Raw genomic sequence first — 16388 nt, forward strand, 5'->3', positions numbered from 1 at the left:
AGACAATATACAGCCTCGTTGTATTCCTTTCCCAATTTTGAACCAATAAGTTGTTCCATATCCAGTTCTAACTGTAACTTCTTGTCCCACATAGAGATTTCTCAGGAGACAGATGAGGTGATCAGGCACTCCCATTTCTTTAAGAACTTGCCATAATTTGCTGTGGTCGACAAACACTCTTAATGCCCCACCACAAAGATACACATCCTCCCTCCACTGTTAGAGGCAGCTATTCCTCTGAAGACCAGTTACTGGAAATCACATTTGTGCTTGGATTCTGCTTCCAGGCTTCCCACTAGGACGCCTGGTTGGCCACTGTGCAAACAGACTGTTTGGACTAGATCAGTGTTTCCCAACCTCGTGTCTCCAGCTGTTTTTAGACTACAACTCCCATCATCCCTAGCTAGTGGTGGTCAGGGGCGATGGGAATTGTAGTCCAAAAACAGCTGGAGACCCAAGGTTGGGAAACACTGGACTAGACGGTCTATGAACCTGATGCTGCGCGGCTCTTTTTAGGTAAGTGCTTTGCGAATGAACAAAACTAGTTTATGACGTCTTGCCTCTGCATAGCAGTTGCTGGAGAGCGTAAAGGTGAAAAGGTAAAGGACCCCTGGACGGTTAGGTCCAGTCAAAGGCGACTATGGGGTTGTGGCGCTCATCTCACTTTCAGGCCAATTGTATCTGACACTGAGCTACATGGATCAAGGGGTCTGATTCCAAAGAAGGCAGCTTCCTATGCAACCTGATCTTGCAGCCGTTTCGCTTCTGCATCGGCTTCACCCGGGGATTTGTTCTCGCCATCCAGATAACACATGCTTGGGCTGGTGCCATCAGGGTCCAGTGCTCCAAGCAAAGTGTCCGTCCACCCCTACTCCCACCCCTTACACGACGCTGTAACTCTAATCCCAAACTGATGCGGGAACTCCAGTTTCCAAACTCTTCCACCGCTTCAGCATGCTGCGATGAAACCGGTGCCGTGCCAAAAATGCCTCCATCACTTAATGGGGACAGAAATAGAGTCATGGTCAGAAGGGAGAGGAAATTTCAGTGAAATCCCCAGAGATGGGAGTGCCAAGTGTTTCTTGTGCTGCTTACCTTACTTTTGAGGTGGCCAAGGGATGTCTGGGAGTGTCGTTTCCGTTCCCCTCCCACCATTCTGCAGATAATCTCTCTGGTGGCCAGCACCCTGTAGCCTCCCTGGGTGCCCACACTTCCAGTAAGCCCCAAGGCACCATCACCGGAAAAGTTATATATACCGTATATACAGTGGTACCTCGGTTTGCGAACGCGATCCGTTCCGCGGAGGCGTTCGGTCGCCGAAGGCACACTTCTGTGTGTGCGCAAAGCGCCGATAGAGCGCTTCTGTGCATGTGCATCACTTCTGCGCATCCGAGCGCCGCGGAACCTAGATGTCAGCACTTCTGGGTCCGTAGCGTTCGTAAACCGAGGCGTTCATAAATGGAGGTAGGCGTAAACCAAGGTTCCACTAGAAAAAAATTCCTTCAGTAGCACCTTAAAGACCAACTAAGTTTTTATCTAGGTATGAGCTTTCGTGTGCATGCACACTTCTTCAGAATGGACTTCCATTTCATGCGGCTCAATGTGGTGCCTTCCATAATTCTAGAGGTTCCACTGTATATCTAAGCACGGGTGGCGCTGTGGGTTAAATCACAGAGCCTAGGGCTTGCCGATCAGAAGGTCGGCGGTTCAAATCCCCGCAACGGGGTGAGCTCCCGTTGTTCGGTCCCAGCTCCTGCCAACCTAGTAGTTTGAAAGCACGTCAAAGTGCGAGTAGATAAATAGGTACCACTACAGCGGGACGGTAAACGGCGTTTCCATGTGCTGCTCTGGTTCGCCAGAAGCAGCTTAGTCATGTTGGCCACATGACCCGGAAGCTGTACGCTGGCTCCCTTGGCCAATAACGCGAGATGAGCACCACAACCCCAGAGTTGGTCACAACTGGACCTAATGGTCAGGGGTCCTTTTACCTTTAAGTTAAAATGAAAGGGCCTTCCTTAAAAACAAGGTCAGGGAGTGCACTGGTTTAAGGCGCTCAGTACTCAACCTCCCTGGCTTCCCGCACTTCAGTTAAAGCCCAGGGGAAGAAGCCATGATGTAACTCCGCCCACGGAAGTTTTATAAATCAGGAGGTGAAGGCATCCAGATACCCAGCTCTATCTCTCTTTCAAATCAGAACCAGTGAAGGCGGTGGATGTCCTGTGTGAGTGCCTGGAGGCGGTTGGAGAATGGATGGTGGTTAACAGATTGAGGTTGAATCCTGACAAGACTGATGTACTGTTTGTTGGGGACAGGTGTGGAGGACTCCCTGGTCCTGAATGGGGTAACTGTGCCCCTGAAGGACCAGGTGCGCAGCCTGGGAGTCATTTTGGGCTCACAGCTGTCCATGGAGGCACAGGTCAATTCAGTCTCCAGGTGTCTACCGGCTCCATCTGATACGCAGGCTGAGTCCCTACCTGCCCGCAGACAGTCTCGCCAGAGTGGTGCATGCTCTAGTTATCTCCCGCTTGGACTACTGCAATGCGCTCTATGTGGGGCTACCTTTGAAGGTGACCCGGAAACTACAATTAATCCAGAATGCGGCAGCTAGACTGGTGACTGGGAGCGGCCGCCGAGACCACATAACACCGGTCCTGAAAGACCTACATTGGCTCCCAGTACGTTTCCAAGCACAATTCAAAGTGCTGGTGCTGACCTTTAAAGCCCTAAACAGCCTCAGTCCAGTATACCTGAAGGAGCGTCTCCACCCCCATCCTTCTGCCCGGACTAGTGGCCGAGGTCTAGTGCCGAGGGCCTTCTGGCGGTTCCCTCGTTGCAAGAAGTTACAGGGAACCAGGCAGAGGGCCTTCTCGGTGGTGGCACCCGCCCTGTGGAACGCCCTCCCATCAGATGTCAAAGAGAATAACAACTACCAGACTTTTAGAAGACATCTGAAGGCAGCCCTGTCTAGGGAAGCTTTGAATGTTTAATAGATTATTGTATTTTAATCTGTTGGAAGCTGCCCAGAGTGGCTGGGGAGGCCCAGGCAGATGGGCGCGGTATAAATAATAAATTATTATTATTATTATTATTATTATTATTATTATTATTATTATTATTATTATCTGGGGAGGCTGCAGAGTGCAAGAGAGATGCTATTGCCATGGCAAATATATACACACCACCCTAAATCACCAGGGTTCAGCAGATTTTTCCCCCAGATGCAGAAATTCCCCATTAAAACACCCATCAAAACAATCAAATTCCCCATCAAACACCTAGAAAAAAAGCCAGATGGACACAAGGCTGTGTTTTGCTCCTTACTTACATCCTGTATCAGTGATGATTTCTCCATAGGAATCTGTAGTTTTTATTTACTATAGAGCACCTTACCTGATATTTACCCATTCAACCACTTCAATCTGCAGAACCGGCACTGTTAGAAGTGCCACATAATCTTCGTTCCACATTTGCAAGAAATCTATTATTTTTTAGCATGGCTTCAACTGCACTATGGAACTCCCTGCCTATCGACAGCAGGCAGGGGGTGCCTTCTAAAAACACTTATGTTTAGGCAAGCCTGCCCGGGCATATAGAATGCTGACAAGTGTGTTTGGTTGCCTTTGAGCTTATTGTTGGTGTTGATTATTTTTTTTACATGTCTTACGCAGTTGTGGGTTTCTTTTTTAAAATACAATGGTACCTTGGTTCTCAAACTTAATCTGTTCCAGAAGTCCGTTCCAAAACCCAAGCGTTCCAAAACCCAAGCCACGCTTTCCCATAGAAAGCAATGCAAAATGGGTTAATCCGTTCCCGACTGTTAAAAACAACCCCTCAAACAGCAATTTGACATTAATTTCACTATCTAACGAGACCATTGATCCATAAAATGAAAGCAATAAACAATGTACTGCAGTCACACAATCAATCAAGCAGTAGCTGAACTAGGTTCCACACAGTCACCCAAAAAAGAGCCACAAGAACAAAAACGCAAAATAAAAAGCTAAAATAGACATACCTCAGTGTAACACTCAAATTGGAAGTGTGGCACTCAGATTGGAAGCATGGCACTCATAGAATCATAGAGTTGGAAGAGACCACAAGGGCCACCCAGTCAAACCCCCTGCCAAGCAGGAAACACCATCAAAGCATTGTTGACATATGCCTGTCAAGCCTCTGCTTAAAGACCTCCAAAGAAGGAGATTCCACCACACTCCTTGGCAGCAAATTCCACTGCCGAACAGCTCTTACTGTCAGGAAGTTCTTCCTAATGTTTAGGTGGAATCTTCTTTCTTGTAGTTTGAATCCATTGCTCCGTGTCCGCTTCTCTGGAGCAGCAGAAAACAATCTTTCTCCCTCCTCTATATGACATCCTTTTATCTATTTGAACATGGCTATCATATCACCCCTTAACCTTCTCTTCTCCAGGCTAAACATACCCAGCTCCCTAAGCCGTTCCTCATAAGGCATCGTTTCCAGGCCTTTGACCATTTTGGTTGCCCTCCTCTGGACACATTCCAGCTTGTCAGTATCCTTCTTGAACTGTGGTGCCCAGAACTGGACACAGTACTCAAAAACGGAGCATATTCGGCTTCCAAAAAAAAGTTTGCAAACCGGAACACTTACTTCCGGGTTTGCAGTGTTTGGGTTCCAAGTTGTTTGAGTACCAAGGCGTTTGAGGAACCAAGGTACCTCTGTACTGATAATCCCAAAGGGTGCAGAACGCAAACCTGCAAAAGTATCGCTTCTCATACCAAAGGCAGGGCTGATGGTGGTCACCGAAAACGCCATGTGGAAGTCGGGCGGCGAGAGAGTGTCAGCTGGGGAGCAGCTCAGAGGGATAGTGATGCAATTGCCGCTGACGACGCAGAGAGCCGGTGGATGCCCTGAGCGAGGAAGCAAAAGCAGAACGATGAAACAGGGAGGCAGTTTTGGTGCAACTTCATCTCCAGGCTCCTATCAGGCTCAGGGCTGGCTAATTTATTTATTTTAAAAAACGTTTCTATACCGCTGTATCATAAAAATGTATCACAGCCAGTTTATGACATTACAGGCATCTCCCTCCCCCCCGCCACTTATGCATGCTCACGCACGATCGTGCACATGAGCGCAATACGCATCAGGAGGCTTAGTTTCAGAATCAGAATCGAGTACAGTGGTACCTCGCAAGACGAATGCCCTGCAAGACGAATTTTTCGCAAGACGAATGCGCCTTGCGATCTGATGGTGACTCTCAAGACAAATTCGTTTTGCGAAAAATCCGCCTTGCGAATCGCGGTTTCCCATAGGAATGCATTGAAATTTAATTAATGCGTTCCTATGGGCAAAAAAAAAAAATTCAATGCATTCCTATGGGAAACCGCGATTCGCAAGACGAATGTTTCGCAAAACGAATTGACTCGCGGAACGAATTACATTCCTCTTGCGAGGCACCACTGTACACACTTCCAGAGTTCATAGAATCACAGAATCATAGAGTTGGAAGAGACCACAAGGGTCATCCAGTCCAACCCCCTGCCAAGCCCCCTGCCATTTAGTTAACGCTAAATACATGACTTCTGGTAAATGAGCCGCCATAGCTGCTGGAAGACCGTGAAAATGTGTGTCCCAGGCTTTTTAGACTCATTTACTCAAGTACTATGTGAAACCAAAGGGGCACATTGATTGCCAGATGTGAAATATATGGGCATTAAAGGGAAGCGGGTGGTGCTATGGTCTAAACCAGGCATGTCCAACTCCCAAGAGACTGCGATCTACTCCCACTATATATAAAAAAACTGGCAGTGATCTACCCATTGAATTGACCAAAGTTGTTGAGCTTATTGCGGGGAGGAAGACCAAAAGTTGTATTTATTTTTGTGGAGATTGATCAGGACCACGCAATCGACCAGGATCGACCACAGACGCCCCGCAATCAACTGGTATAATAATAATGATAATAATGATAATGATAATGATAATAATAATAATATTTTATACCCCGTCCATCTGGCTGGGTTTCCCCAACCACTCTGGTCAGCTTCCAACAGAAAAATGAAATAAAACAATTAAACATTAAAAGCCTCCCTAAACAGGGCTGCCTTCAGATGTCTTCTAAAAATCTGGTAGTTGTTTTTCTCTTTGACATCTGATGTGAGGGCGTTCCACAGGACAGGCGCCACCACCGAGAAGGCCCTCTGCCTGGTTCCCTGCAACTTGGCTTCTCGCAATGAGGGAACCGCCAGAAGGCCCTTGGTACTGGACCTCAGTGTCTGGGCAGAACAATGGAGGTGGAGACGCTCCTTCAGGTATACTGGACCGAGGCCATTTAGGGCTTTAAAGGTCAGCACCAACACTTTGAACTGTGCTCGGAAACGTACTACGTGGAAGATCACGATTGACCGATTGGACATGCCTGGTCTAAACCACTGAGCCTCTTGGGGTTGCCTATCGGAAGGTCGGCGGTTCAAATCCCTGTGATGGAGTGAACTCTGTGTCCTGTTGCGCCAGAAGCAGTTTAGTCCTGCTGGACACATGACATGGAAAGCTGTCTGTGGACAAACACCGGCTCCCTCAGCCTGAAAGCAAGATGAGCGCCACACCCCATGGCCACCTTTGACGGAACTTAACCATCCAGGTCTCCTTTCTCTTTCCCTTTACCAGTATTGGGATTATTTTCCGCCTCCTATCCCACGACTTAGTCACCCGCCATTTGCAAGTATAATTGCAACAGGAAAACGAGATAAGAACATTGTGTGTGCGTTTCTTTGCAGAGAGGACGTAGATTTGGAGAGGAAAGTTCCGCTGTGCATGTTCAATGGAGAAGCAAGCTCTTTTACACTGCCATGGCTAGGCACATCTATCTCGCTGCGGTGCCCAGCTATCGGCGCAATCCCCAACTCACCGAGTTTCCTGCGTTTGGGCTCTGGAGGATCAGAGCAGCTGCCTGGGGGTGGAAAGAAAGGAAGTTGAAGGCACAGTGCCTTGAAGAATGACTTCAGCAGGTGTGACCCCTCTCGGCCAGAACGGCAGGGATGGAAGTAGCCACACACCTGGGAGAATCCCTGAAATTTGCAGACTTCTGTTTGCTTTTAAATTACATTCCTATTGGGTGGGGATGGGTGCCAGGACAGAATCTGAGAGCCCTTCTAGTCCCCTATGGACTTAGGAAATAAGCAAACATCTTGAAGGTCAATGGTTCCTTACACCTGCTTTAAAAATAACTATCATGAGGTTTTTCGTCTCCTGTTATAACATGTTGCTTTCATGCATTTTCATACATTCTGTTCTGCTTTTGTCAGCTGCCTTGAGGCTATTTGCATAAGGCTGGTTATAAATGCCTAAAATAAAAGCCTGAAATAAACAAGGAACTGCAAGACGTCCTGCCCTCGGCTGGCGCGCGAACCCCACCGATTCTCCTCCTTGCTGCTATAAAACTCACCCCGTTTCTCGGCCTCCCCTGGGGTTTCAGCCGCTGCTTCATCTAGAACCAAGTTTCCTGTTTGGTTTGAAATCAGGAAGGGAAGAGCAGGTTGTTTATTCATGATTGGACAAGGCCGCATCAAGACCTTTACAGAAAATACTGAAGTCTGTCATGCATACAAGAATCTTACCAAACAGATCTTCCTCAGGTTTTTCTTGCTGGTCTTTTAGCACGTATTCTGCCAAGGAAGCTAAATTGTGTTTTTTTTTTAAAAAAAAAGTGGGGAAGAAAGCAAAGTGAGAAGCCATACAGGTGAATTCTTCTAGAAATAAAAGCTCGAACCTTTGGCCTTCTGGGTGTTGCTGAACTACAACTCCTTGCATCCCTGGACATCGGCCTCAGCAAGCATGGCCAAGCATCAGGGGTGCTAGAAGCGGGGGTGGTGTTATAGTCCAGCAAAACCTGGATGGGCACCAGAGACCCTTCTGTGACATAAGAGCAGCTCGTCCAATCAGCACCCGAGGCTTCTGTACACTGCTTGGGTTGCAAATGCAGAAAAGTGCGGTTTTGTTTTTTTTTTAAAAAAGAAGGGACAAAACCTATTGACTAGGGTTGTGCATTAGATTCAGCTGAAGCCCTGAAAAGGGTGTGTGTGTGGATGGGGTGTCACCCAAGTTGGGTGGAGACCGTCCCAGATCGTCATGGATCGGGTTGGGGGGGGGCTCAGAGCAATCTGGGTTTGTCAGGCAAAAGGAGAAGGAGCCATTGCTGAGGAAGAAGAAGAAGAGGAGGAGGAGGAGGAGGAGTTTGGATTTGATATCCCGCTTTATCAATACCCGAAGGAGTCTCAAAGCGGCTAACATTCTCCTTTCCCTTCCTCCCCCACAACAAACACTCTGTGAGGTGAGTGGGGCTGAGAGACTTCAGAGAAGTGTGACTAGCCCAAGGTCACCCAGCAGCTGCATGTGGAGGAGCGGAGACGCGAACCCGGTTCCCCAGATTACGAGTCTACCGCTCTTAACCACTACACCACACTGGTCAAGTGGGAAAAGAAAGAAAAAGCAGTGAAAAGGCTTAGGAGAGGCCTGCCGAATTGGCTTTGCCTTCCCAAAAGAAGGTTTGAGCTGCGTGGAGTACCAATGAAGTGATGTAGTAGTCAATAAAATCCCAGCTCCTTTGTGACCTCTTTGCAGGGAAGATGCTTGCGAAGGAAGACTCCCACAGGATTAAACCCTGCCACCCGCTGCTCTTGGTCAGCTGCCTCTCTTTCCTCTGACCCTATGTTTAATTAGGGTAAAACCCCAAATATATACCAGCTCTTCCCTGATAGATTTGAGCCCAGATCTGTGGTGAGTGATCCCTGGGTCAGGGGAAAGGAGTAGTTTGTGCAACCATAACGTATTGTTTGTTTGTTTGTTTTTGTTTATTAAAAACCACACCGCCATTTTCAAAGCCTTTGACTGCAAGACATCCTAACAAGAAGATCTAAAAGGAGGTCTAGTCTTTTTCTTTATTATGTATTTTGTGGTTTTATATTATGATTTTATATAGCAATTCTAAAATACAGATGTGCTTTTACTCTCACAAGACTGAATGTATTGCCCTCGGCTGTACTTGAGGGACGATTCCAACAGATTCCACATGAAAAATGCTTATGTCCCTGCGGAGATGGCAGTACCAAATCGGTGGCGCATGCCCTTCTGGCTTGCACTCTTTATAAAGACTTGGCGAAGGAGTTCATCGCCCCTCTTTTATTGTCCATTCCGGGTCGCCCAACCACTGCCCCAGTGTCCTTTCTCTTGGCAGATCAAGGTGAGCAGGTGACAGCAAAGGGTTCCAAGGTTTTTAGCTGGGGCAATCAGAATAAGATCCACTATTTGAGTATTGATTCAAAACCCTAAAATGTATTTTATATAACTGACTTTTTATTTTTATTCTTTGTATATCGTATTGTCATTTTATTGCTATGACCGATGGCCATAGCTGCCAAGTCTCCCGTATTCCCCGGGAAATCCCCGTTTTTCCAGCTGTTCCTAGCTGAAAAAACGGATTTTTTTGTTTTCCCCCGGTTTATTGTGGCGCGGCGACCATTTTGGAACTGGGCGGAGCATGCTCAGAAGCGACTTTTGATGCTGCTCTGCCCAGTTCCAAAATGGCTGCAGTGTGACTTCCGGTCTGCTACTTCCGGCCCGGTCCCTTATTTCTCCGACAGCAACTTGGCAGGTATGCCGGTGGCTGATGCAAATAAAGATTCATTCATTCATTCATTCTGATTTTATGCTGTGACCCACCCTGAGACTTGGGGGTATAGGGCGGTATACAAATTTAATAATATCTAACAAACAAACCAGCAAGCCAGGCCTCACCCAGCTCCTCTCCATCCTCGAAATTCCAGCTTCCTACCTATTTTATCATAGGCCTCTCCAGTGTCCGCACACAGGCAGACTTGTTCTCCACTCTCATTACTTTCCACTGTGTAAAAGAGATCAGGGTTGTTTTCCTGATCGTCAGGTTCTAGTTAAAAAAAATAAAACGAAAGAGGCATTAATAGTGCACAAAAACATCCACGCTGCTTTTATCTTACTACACAAAGCACCAACCGCAGTAACACCTTAAATAGCTGCAGAGCCCATAGAAATGAGAAACTTTTCAGGCTCCCAGGACCAGATAATTATCTGGCCGCACCCTGTGGGTCAGCATGGAAACTCACCTGCCAATCACAGATGCCACTAGAACATCACACAATTGACAGGTGGGCTGCACGCAGGGGCAAATTTCACCTAATAGGCACACTTTGGTATGTAATTTCCCTGAATATACACGTTTCTGCAAGGATTTCCCCCTGATATAATGCATTTCTGTATGTAACTTTCATTAGTATATGCGTTGTCGCACACACCATACCCTTGTATATGCATTTTAATATACTGTATATTTCTTGGCTGGAGAACTGCATTGCAAAATTCAGAGAAGTTAAAGTTTCAAAGGCTGGCTGTGTTGCAGTTTGTGGAACATCTTGGAAAATGCAAACTGGGTAGGTTTAAGCTGAACCAAATTTCTCCTTCATTCCTACTGGCAGGGTACCTGCTTAACCCCCACTGTTTTCTTGACCCATTGCTGCTTTTGGGGGGGGGGCATTTAGGAAGACGTGTCAAGGCAGAGGTTTAAATACAGTACACCTTCCTTCAACACCCCTCTTCCACCCAGTTCCTACCACCGCTCTCATAATTTTGCTTTAAAGTCTTGTTGTTTGCTTTTTTAAAAAAGAACCAAGTTGGAAAAACCAGCTCAAAAATATTTGATTTGGCCAGAGGTTGCCCTCAGAGAATGCTTTGGGTTTCTGGATCCCAGAAAGTACCGTACTTATCCGTGTATAAGACAAGGCCTTTTTCCAGCAAAAAGAATGTTTAAAAATTGGGGTTGTCTTATACATGGGTAGTTCAGAGTGGTGACGGGTGATTGGTTGCTCTGCCGCGAGTAGGAGATGGTTAGCGGCTATTGTTCTGGTGATTGGTGGCTGCGACAAGGGCTGCTGTTGATTGGCTGTTGTTGCGGCAATTGGGCGGGCGATTGGCGGCTGCTGGTGGGCAGGTATTTTTTGCCTCTGCGATGTGTGGTATTGTCAGCGTTGGCCAGCCGGGTGAACGATCCCCCCCCCCAAAAGCTCAACAAGTCAGGGCAAACCCCCCCCCCCACAAAGCTCAAGAACTCTGGGGGAATCTAAAAAGCAGCTAAAAAAGCCAATGCAATTCTGGGCTGCATCAATAGGAGTATAGCATCTAGATCTAGGGAAGTAATAGTACCACTGTATTCTGCTCTGGTCAGACCTCACCTGGAGTACTGTGTCCAGTTCTGGGCACCACAGTTCAAGAAGGATACTGACAAACTGGAACGTGTCCAGAGGAGGGCAACTAAAATGGTCAAAGGCCTGGAAACAATGCCTTATGAGGAATGGCTTAGGGAGCTGGGTATGTTTAGCCTGGAGAAGAGAAGGTTAAGGGGTGATATGATAGCCATGTTCAAATATATAAAAGGATGTCATACGGAGGAGGGAGAAAGATTGTTTTCTGCTGCTCCAGAGAAGCGGACACGGAGCAATGGATTCAAACTACAAGAAAGAAGATTCCACCTAAACATTAGGAAGAACTTCCTGACAGTAAGAGCTGTTCGGCAGTGGAATTTGCTCCCAAGGAGTGTGGTGGAGTCTCCTTCTTTGGAGGTCTTTAAGCAGAGGCTTGACAGGCATGTGTTAATAATGCTTTGATGGTGTTTCCTGCTTGGCAGGGGGTTGGCCTGGATGACCCTTGTGGTCTCTTCCAACTCTATGATTCTATGATTCTAATCCCCCCCATTTTTTCATTTTGAGTCCCCCAAAATAGGGGCCATCTTATACAGAGGGGCATGTTATACACAGGAAAGTACGGTACTTCTTGTGCCACCCTTCACCAGCCATTGACCAGTCCAAAATAGAGGATGAAGAAGACTGGTCAGTGCAGAAGGACTGGGAAAACAAGGATGAGTATTTATGTGGGCAGCAGCTGCAATGTACCCCAAGCCAGCCAACATGGGTTTATTTCCTAGATGCAGACAGGCAGAACTGCCCTGGAAAGAAATTTCATTGAAAGTAATTTTGTTGTTCCCGCAAGGGGACAATGACAATAAAGATATCTTATCTGAAAGGCCTCTTCCATTGTTTCTGCACTTTCATCGTGTCCCCTTCGTTTTCTGACTCTCGATGTGTCTTTTGCAGCTTTCACGATAAAAAAATTATGGGGCGGCAGGCAGATGAAAAAAACAAAACAAGCAAGGGATTATTTTTCATGCCGCCTTTGGGGGGGGGGAACTCACCTGTTTCCACTACCTGCTTATACAGAACCGGAATGTCGATGTCACTGAACAGCAGGTCCAGGCAGCTCTTCCCAGCCAGGACGCCTGGGTCCATGGTGTCACCTGAAAGCATCGCCACCATCATCAGTAAAACGAAAGATGTATGATTCAGCCACTTCTGGCATTTGCGTGGCTCACAGGTCCCCTTGCGCTCCACATGCTTCCAAATTCCCGCACCCGTACACACACACACACACACACACACCCCTTTACTTAATAAAATTTGTTTCATTTCCTCTATATTAGTGCTGAAACCAGTTAGGACTTGCTCTGTTTAGCTCGTGTTTTTCTCATGCCTCAAAAAATGCCCACATTTGGGGTGGGTTTTTTTCTTTTCTTTTTTCTTTTATTAAATTTTATTATTGCAAAGAACAGTACATACATATATATACAATATATAGCTTCAATTTTATAATGTTTACATAAATTTAAAATCCCCAAAAAGACTGATGAGTGAAAAAAGAAAGAGAAAGAAAAAAGAAAAAGGTAAAAAGTTAAAAAAGGGGAAAGAAGGAAAAAAGAAAGATTGAAAAGAAAAAGAAGGACTGAATCAACAGCCCTCTCTTACCTACATTCATTACATCTTATGATACTTCCACCGCACTGAACACAGAAATAAACCTTTCAGTACTTTTATACAATTGTCCTCTAGATAGCAATCACATTTACATATACAAAGAGAAGAAATACTTTAAGCATCTTTTTATACATTTACCCTGCACAGTTATTCTAGACACAGCCATGTTTCCTTCCCCACTCCTAAATTCCTTAAATATTCATTTAGACATTCCCACTGGATCCTGGTTCTGTTTCTAGGTTTGTTACTTATCCAGTCTGTTAATTTAGCTAGCTCCAGGTATTCACATGCCTCAAAAAAATGCCCACATTTGGGGTGGGGTTTTTTCTACCAAAGGTCAGAATTGTACAAAAAAGGAGCAAGTTTGTGTGCATTTTCAAAACACAGGTGCTGATGTGCCTCAATGCTCAGTGTTTTAAAGGGAAGTGCCAACCCCCATGCTCAAAAACAGGAAGTGTGTGTGTGTATAGTAAATGCTTGCAACTTGGTATCGTTGGCATGGATAATCTAATAGATAGCCTTCATCCAAAGAGAAATTTGCATGGCTCTCCTGCCCCCTTCCCCCTCATGGCAACCCTGTGAGGTAGGTTTGTCTGACAATGAGAGTGCCTGGGCTCAGTGTGAGCCAACAATGTTCTATGGCTGACGGGGGATTTGAACCTGCGGCTTTCCAGCACTCTGACCACTGCACTGTACTACCTCAGCAGTAATCTGTCACAACATCACATTCAGGGCATGATCCCTGATTGGTTGGGATCCAACAATGAATAAGCTTTTCCAAGTTAAAGTTCTTTTTTTAAAAAAGAAATGTGGCAATCTCTCTTGCTCTCCATTTAAGAGCTCTTACCCTCCAACATTTCTCCGATGAAAATAGGAACTCAATTCCAAAATGGTAATTTTACTATTTATTTCTGATTCAATACTGGAATGGTCCCACTTTTCCTTAGGATGTCTTTATTTTCATCAGAGAAATGTTGGAGGGTAGGGAGTTACCCGACGCCCGAGCCATCTGAAGGCAATCCTGTATAGGGAAGTTCCCCCCCCCCCAAAAAAAAGTTTAATGTTTTCTTATGTTTTTATATATGTTGGAAGCTGCCCAGAGTGCTGGAGAAACCCCAATAAGATGTGTAAAGGTAAAGGTAAAGGGACCCCTGACCATTTGGTCCAGTCGTGACCGACTCTGGGGTTGCGGTGCTCATCTCGTGTTATTGGCCGAGGGAGCCGGCGTACAGCTTCCAGGTCATGGTGCACCAGAGCAGCGCACGGAAACACCGTTTACCTTCCCGCTGTACCGGTACCTATTTATCTACTTGCACTTTGACGTGCTTTCGAACTGCTAGGTTGGCAGGAGCTGGGACGGCTTCTCTAAATGAGGGACGCCCCTGGAAAACAGGGACACTTGTAAGGTCTGAGAGCTGGCTTTGCGTTTAACTGCCAAACAGTAGAGGTTCAAACAGTGGCCAACTAGCCTTGAAGCCCTGACAGTCTTGAGCAAAACCGGTGCATTAGCTAGCTTCATGAAATGCCGTGCCCATTTAATCATTTGTAGGAGGACGCTGCAAACATTAGCACGGAGGTGGCCTCCTTTGCCTCCAGACCATGCCCTGGTTGTGGTCGCAACATGTGATACGCCTCCCTACATGAGTTTTGGTGGCACCTGGCTGGCCACCGTGGGGGAAGGGGATGCCGGACTAGATGGAAACCACTTTGGTGTGTTGCCCCCCCCCCCGACATTTCCCTTCCCTCAACCCACAGCCAAACTGCTGCCGTTAACAGGAACAAGCTTCTGCGTTTCGATTTGAGTGTTTTTTTGGTAATGTAGCTTGTGTAGCAGTTGGCTCCAAATAAGACAAGAAAGTCTCGCTGAAGAATCACCTGCTGAAGATCCAAGCAGCTTCTGGGATCCCAGTTTAGGACTTAGGACTGGTATAACAGGAAGCATTGCAACAGGGTGCTAAATGAGCTCAAAGTCCCCTCTTCCTTTGCAGGTGGGTATGGAGGACTCCCTGGTCCTGAATGAGGTTGTCCATGGAGGCGCAGGTCAATTCAGTGCCCAGGTGTCTACCAGCTCCATCTGATACGCAGGATGAGACCCTACCTGCCCGCGGACTGTCTCGCCAGAGTGGTGCATGCTCTGGTTATCTCCCGCTTGGACTACTGCAATGCGCTCTACGTGGGGCTACCTTTGAAGGTGACCCGGAAACTACAACTAATCCAGAATGCGGCAGCTAGACTGGTGACTGGGAGCGGCCACCGAGACCACATACCACTAGTCTTGAAAGACCTACATTGGCTCCCAGTACGTTTCCGAGCACAATTCACAGTGTTGGTGCTGACCTTTAAAGCCCTAAACGCCCGTGGCTACCTGAAGGAGCGTCTCCACCCCCACTGTTCAGCCCAAACACTGAGGTCCAGCTCCAAGGGCCTTCTGGCGGTTTTCTCCCTGCCAGAAGTGAGGCTACAGGGAACCAGGCAGAGGGCCTTCTCGGTAGTGGCGCCTGCCCTGTGGAACGCCCTCCCATTGGATGTCAAGGAAATGCAACTACCTGACTTTTAGAAGACTTGTAATGTTTGATGTTAGGGAAGCTTTTAATGTTTGATGTTTTATCGTGTGAGATTTAGAGTGAGAAATATCCCTATTTTCATATGAGGAATGTTGGAGGGCATGCGCCTGGTGGTGTCCTCCCCACTTCCCCAAATCTTTTATTGGTTCTGCATGTGTGTATGTGTGTGTGTGTGTGTGTGTGTGTGTGTGTGTGTGTGTATGCAAAACCAATAAAAGGCAGGCATCCAAGTCTTATGGGTAGCTCCCTTCCTAAGGCCAATAGGCCGAGCAAGGTGGTGCTGTGGGTTAAACCACAGAGTCTAGGGCTTGCTGATCAGAAGGTCGGCGGTTCGAATCCCTGCGATGGGGTGAGCTCCTGTTGTTCGGTCCCAGCTCCTGCCCGCCTAGCAGTTCGAAAGCACATCAAAGTGCAAGTAGATAAATAGGGACCGCTCCGCTGGGAAGGTAAACGGCGTTTCCGTGCACTGCTCTGGTTCGCCAGAAGCAGCTTTGTCATGCTGGCCACATGACCCAGAAACTGTCGGCGGACAAACGCCGGCTCCCTTGGCCTATAGAGCGAGATGAGTGCCGCAGCCCCAGAGCCGGACACAACTGGACCTGATGGTCAGGGGCCCCTTTACCATATATATATATATATATTTCTGGGGGACGCATATCCCTAAACATTTTGTGAATCAAAGTTTGGCCTCATTGAGGGGCAGTATTTCAATATGAGTGGGAAAATGAGAGTACCCCTAAACTTTTTTTTAGGAAAAAAAAGCACACACACACACACAGGAAGCAACCATTAATATTCCACAACCCCACCCCACTCAGAAGCACAAAATGTCTATTTAATTTTATTTAATTTCTAAGTCATTTCAGTTTTTAAATGAAGGTGTTGTTCCATGAACGGCGCTTGTGTCCTCGGAGGCCTACGCCCATGTTCTATCAGTGCTGTGCGTGCGATAAGACCCTGC

The 16388-nt window shown here is 46.9% G+C and overlaps 1 protein-coding gene across 4 annotated transcripts in view; it reads right to left on the reverse strand.

The window, feature by feature from the left end:
• CIITA (class II major histocompatibility complex transactivator) overlaps positions 1-16388 on the reverse strand; it is a 53884-nt gene that overhangs the window by 26573 nt on the left and 10923 nt on the right. For all 4 annotated transcript variants that reach the window (XM_035131936.2, XM_035131938.2, XM_035131940.2 and 1 more), the window contains exons 2-7: positions 12248-12349; positions 9803-9913; positions 7590-7649; positions 7418-7474; positions 6881-6922; positions 4752-4883 (exon numbers count right to left, since the gene is read on the reverse strand). In XM_035131936.2, coding sequence (XP_034987827.2) covers positions 4752-4883; positions 6881-6922; positions 7418-7474; positions 7590-7649; positions 9803-9913; positions 12248-12349 — 504 coding nt within the window. The remainder of the gene's footprint in view (positions 1-4751; positions 4884-6880; positions 6923-7417; positions 7475-7589; positions 7650-9802; positions 9914-12247; positions 12350-16388) is intronic.

The sequence above is a fragment of the Zootoca vivipara genome, chromosome 14, assembly GCF_963506605.1.
Source record: "Zootoca vivipara chromosome 14, rZooViv1.1, whole genome shotgun sequence".
Classification (NCBI taxonomy): Eukaryota; Metazoa; Chordata; class Lepidosauria; order Squamata; family Lacertidae; genus Zootoca; species Zootoca vivipara.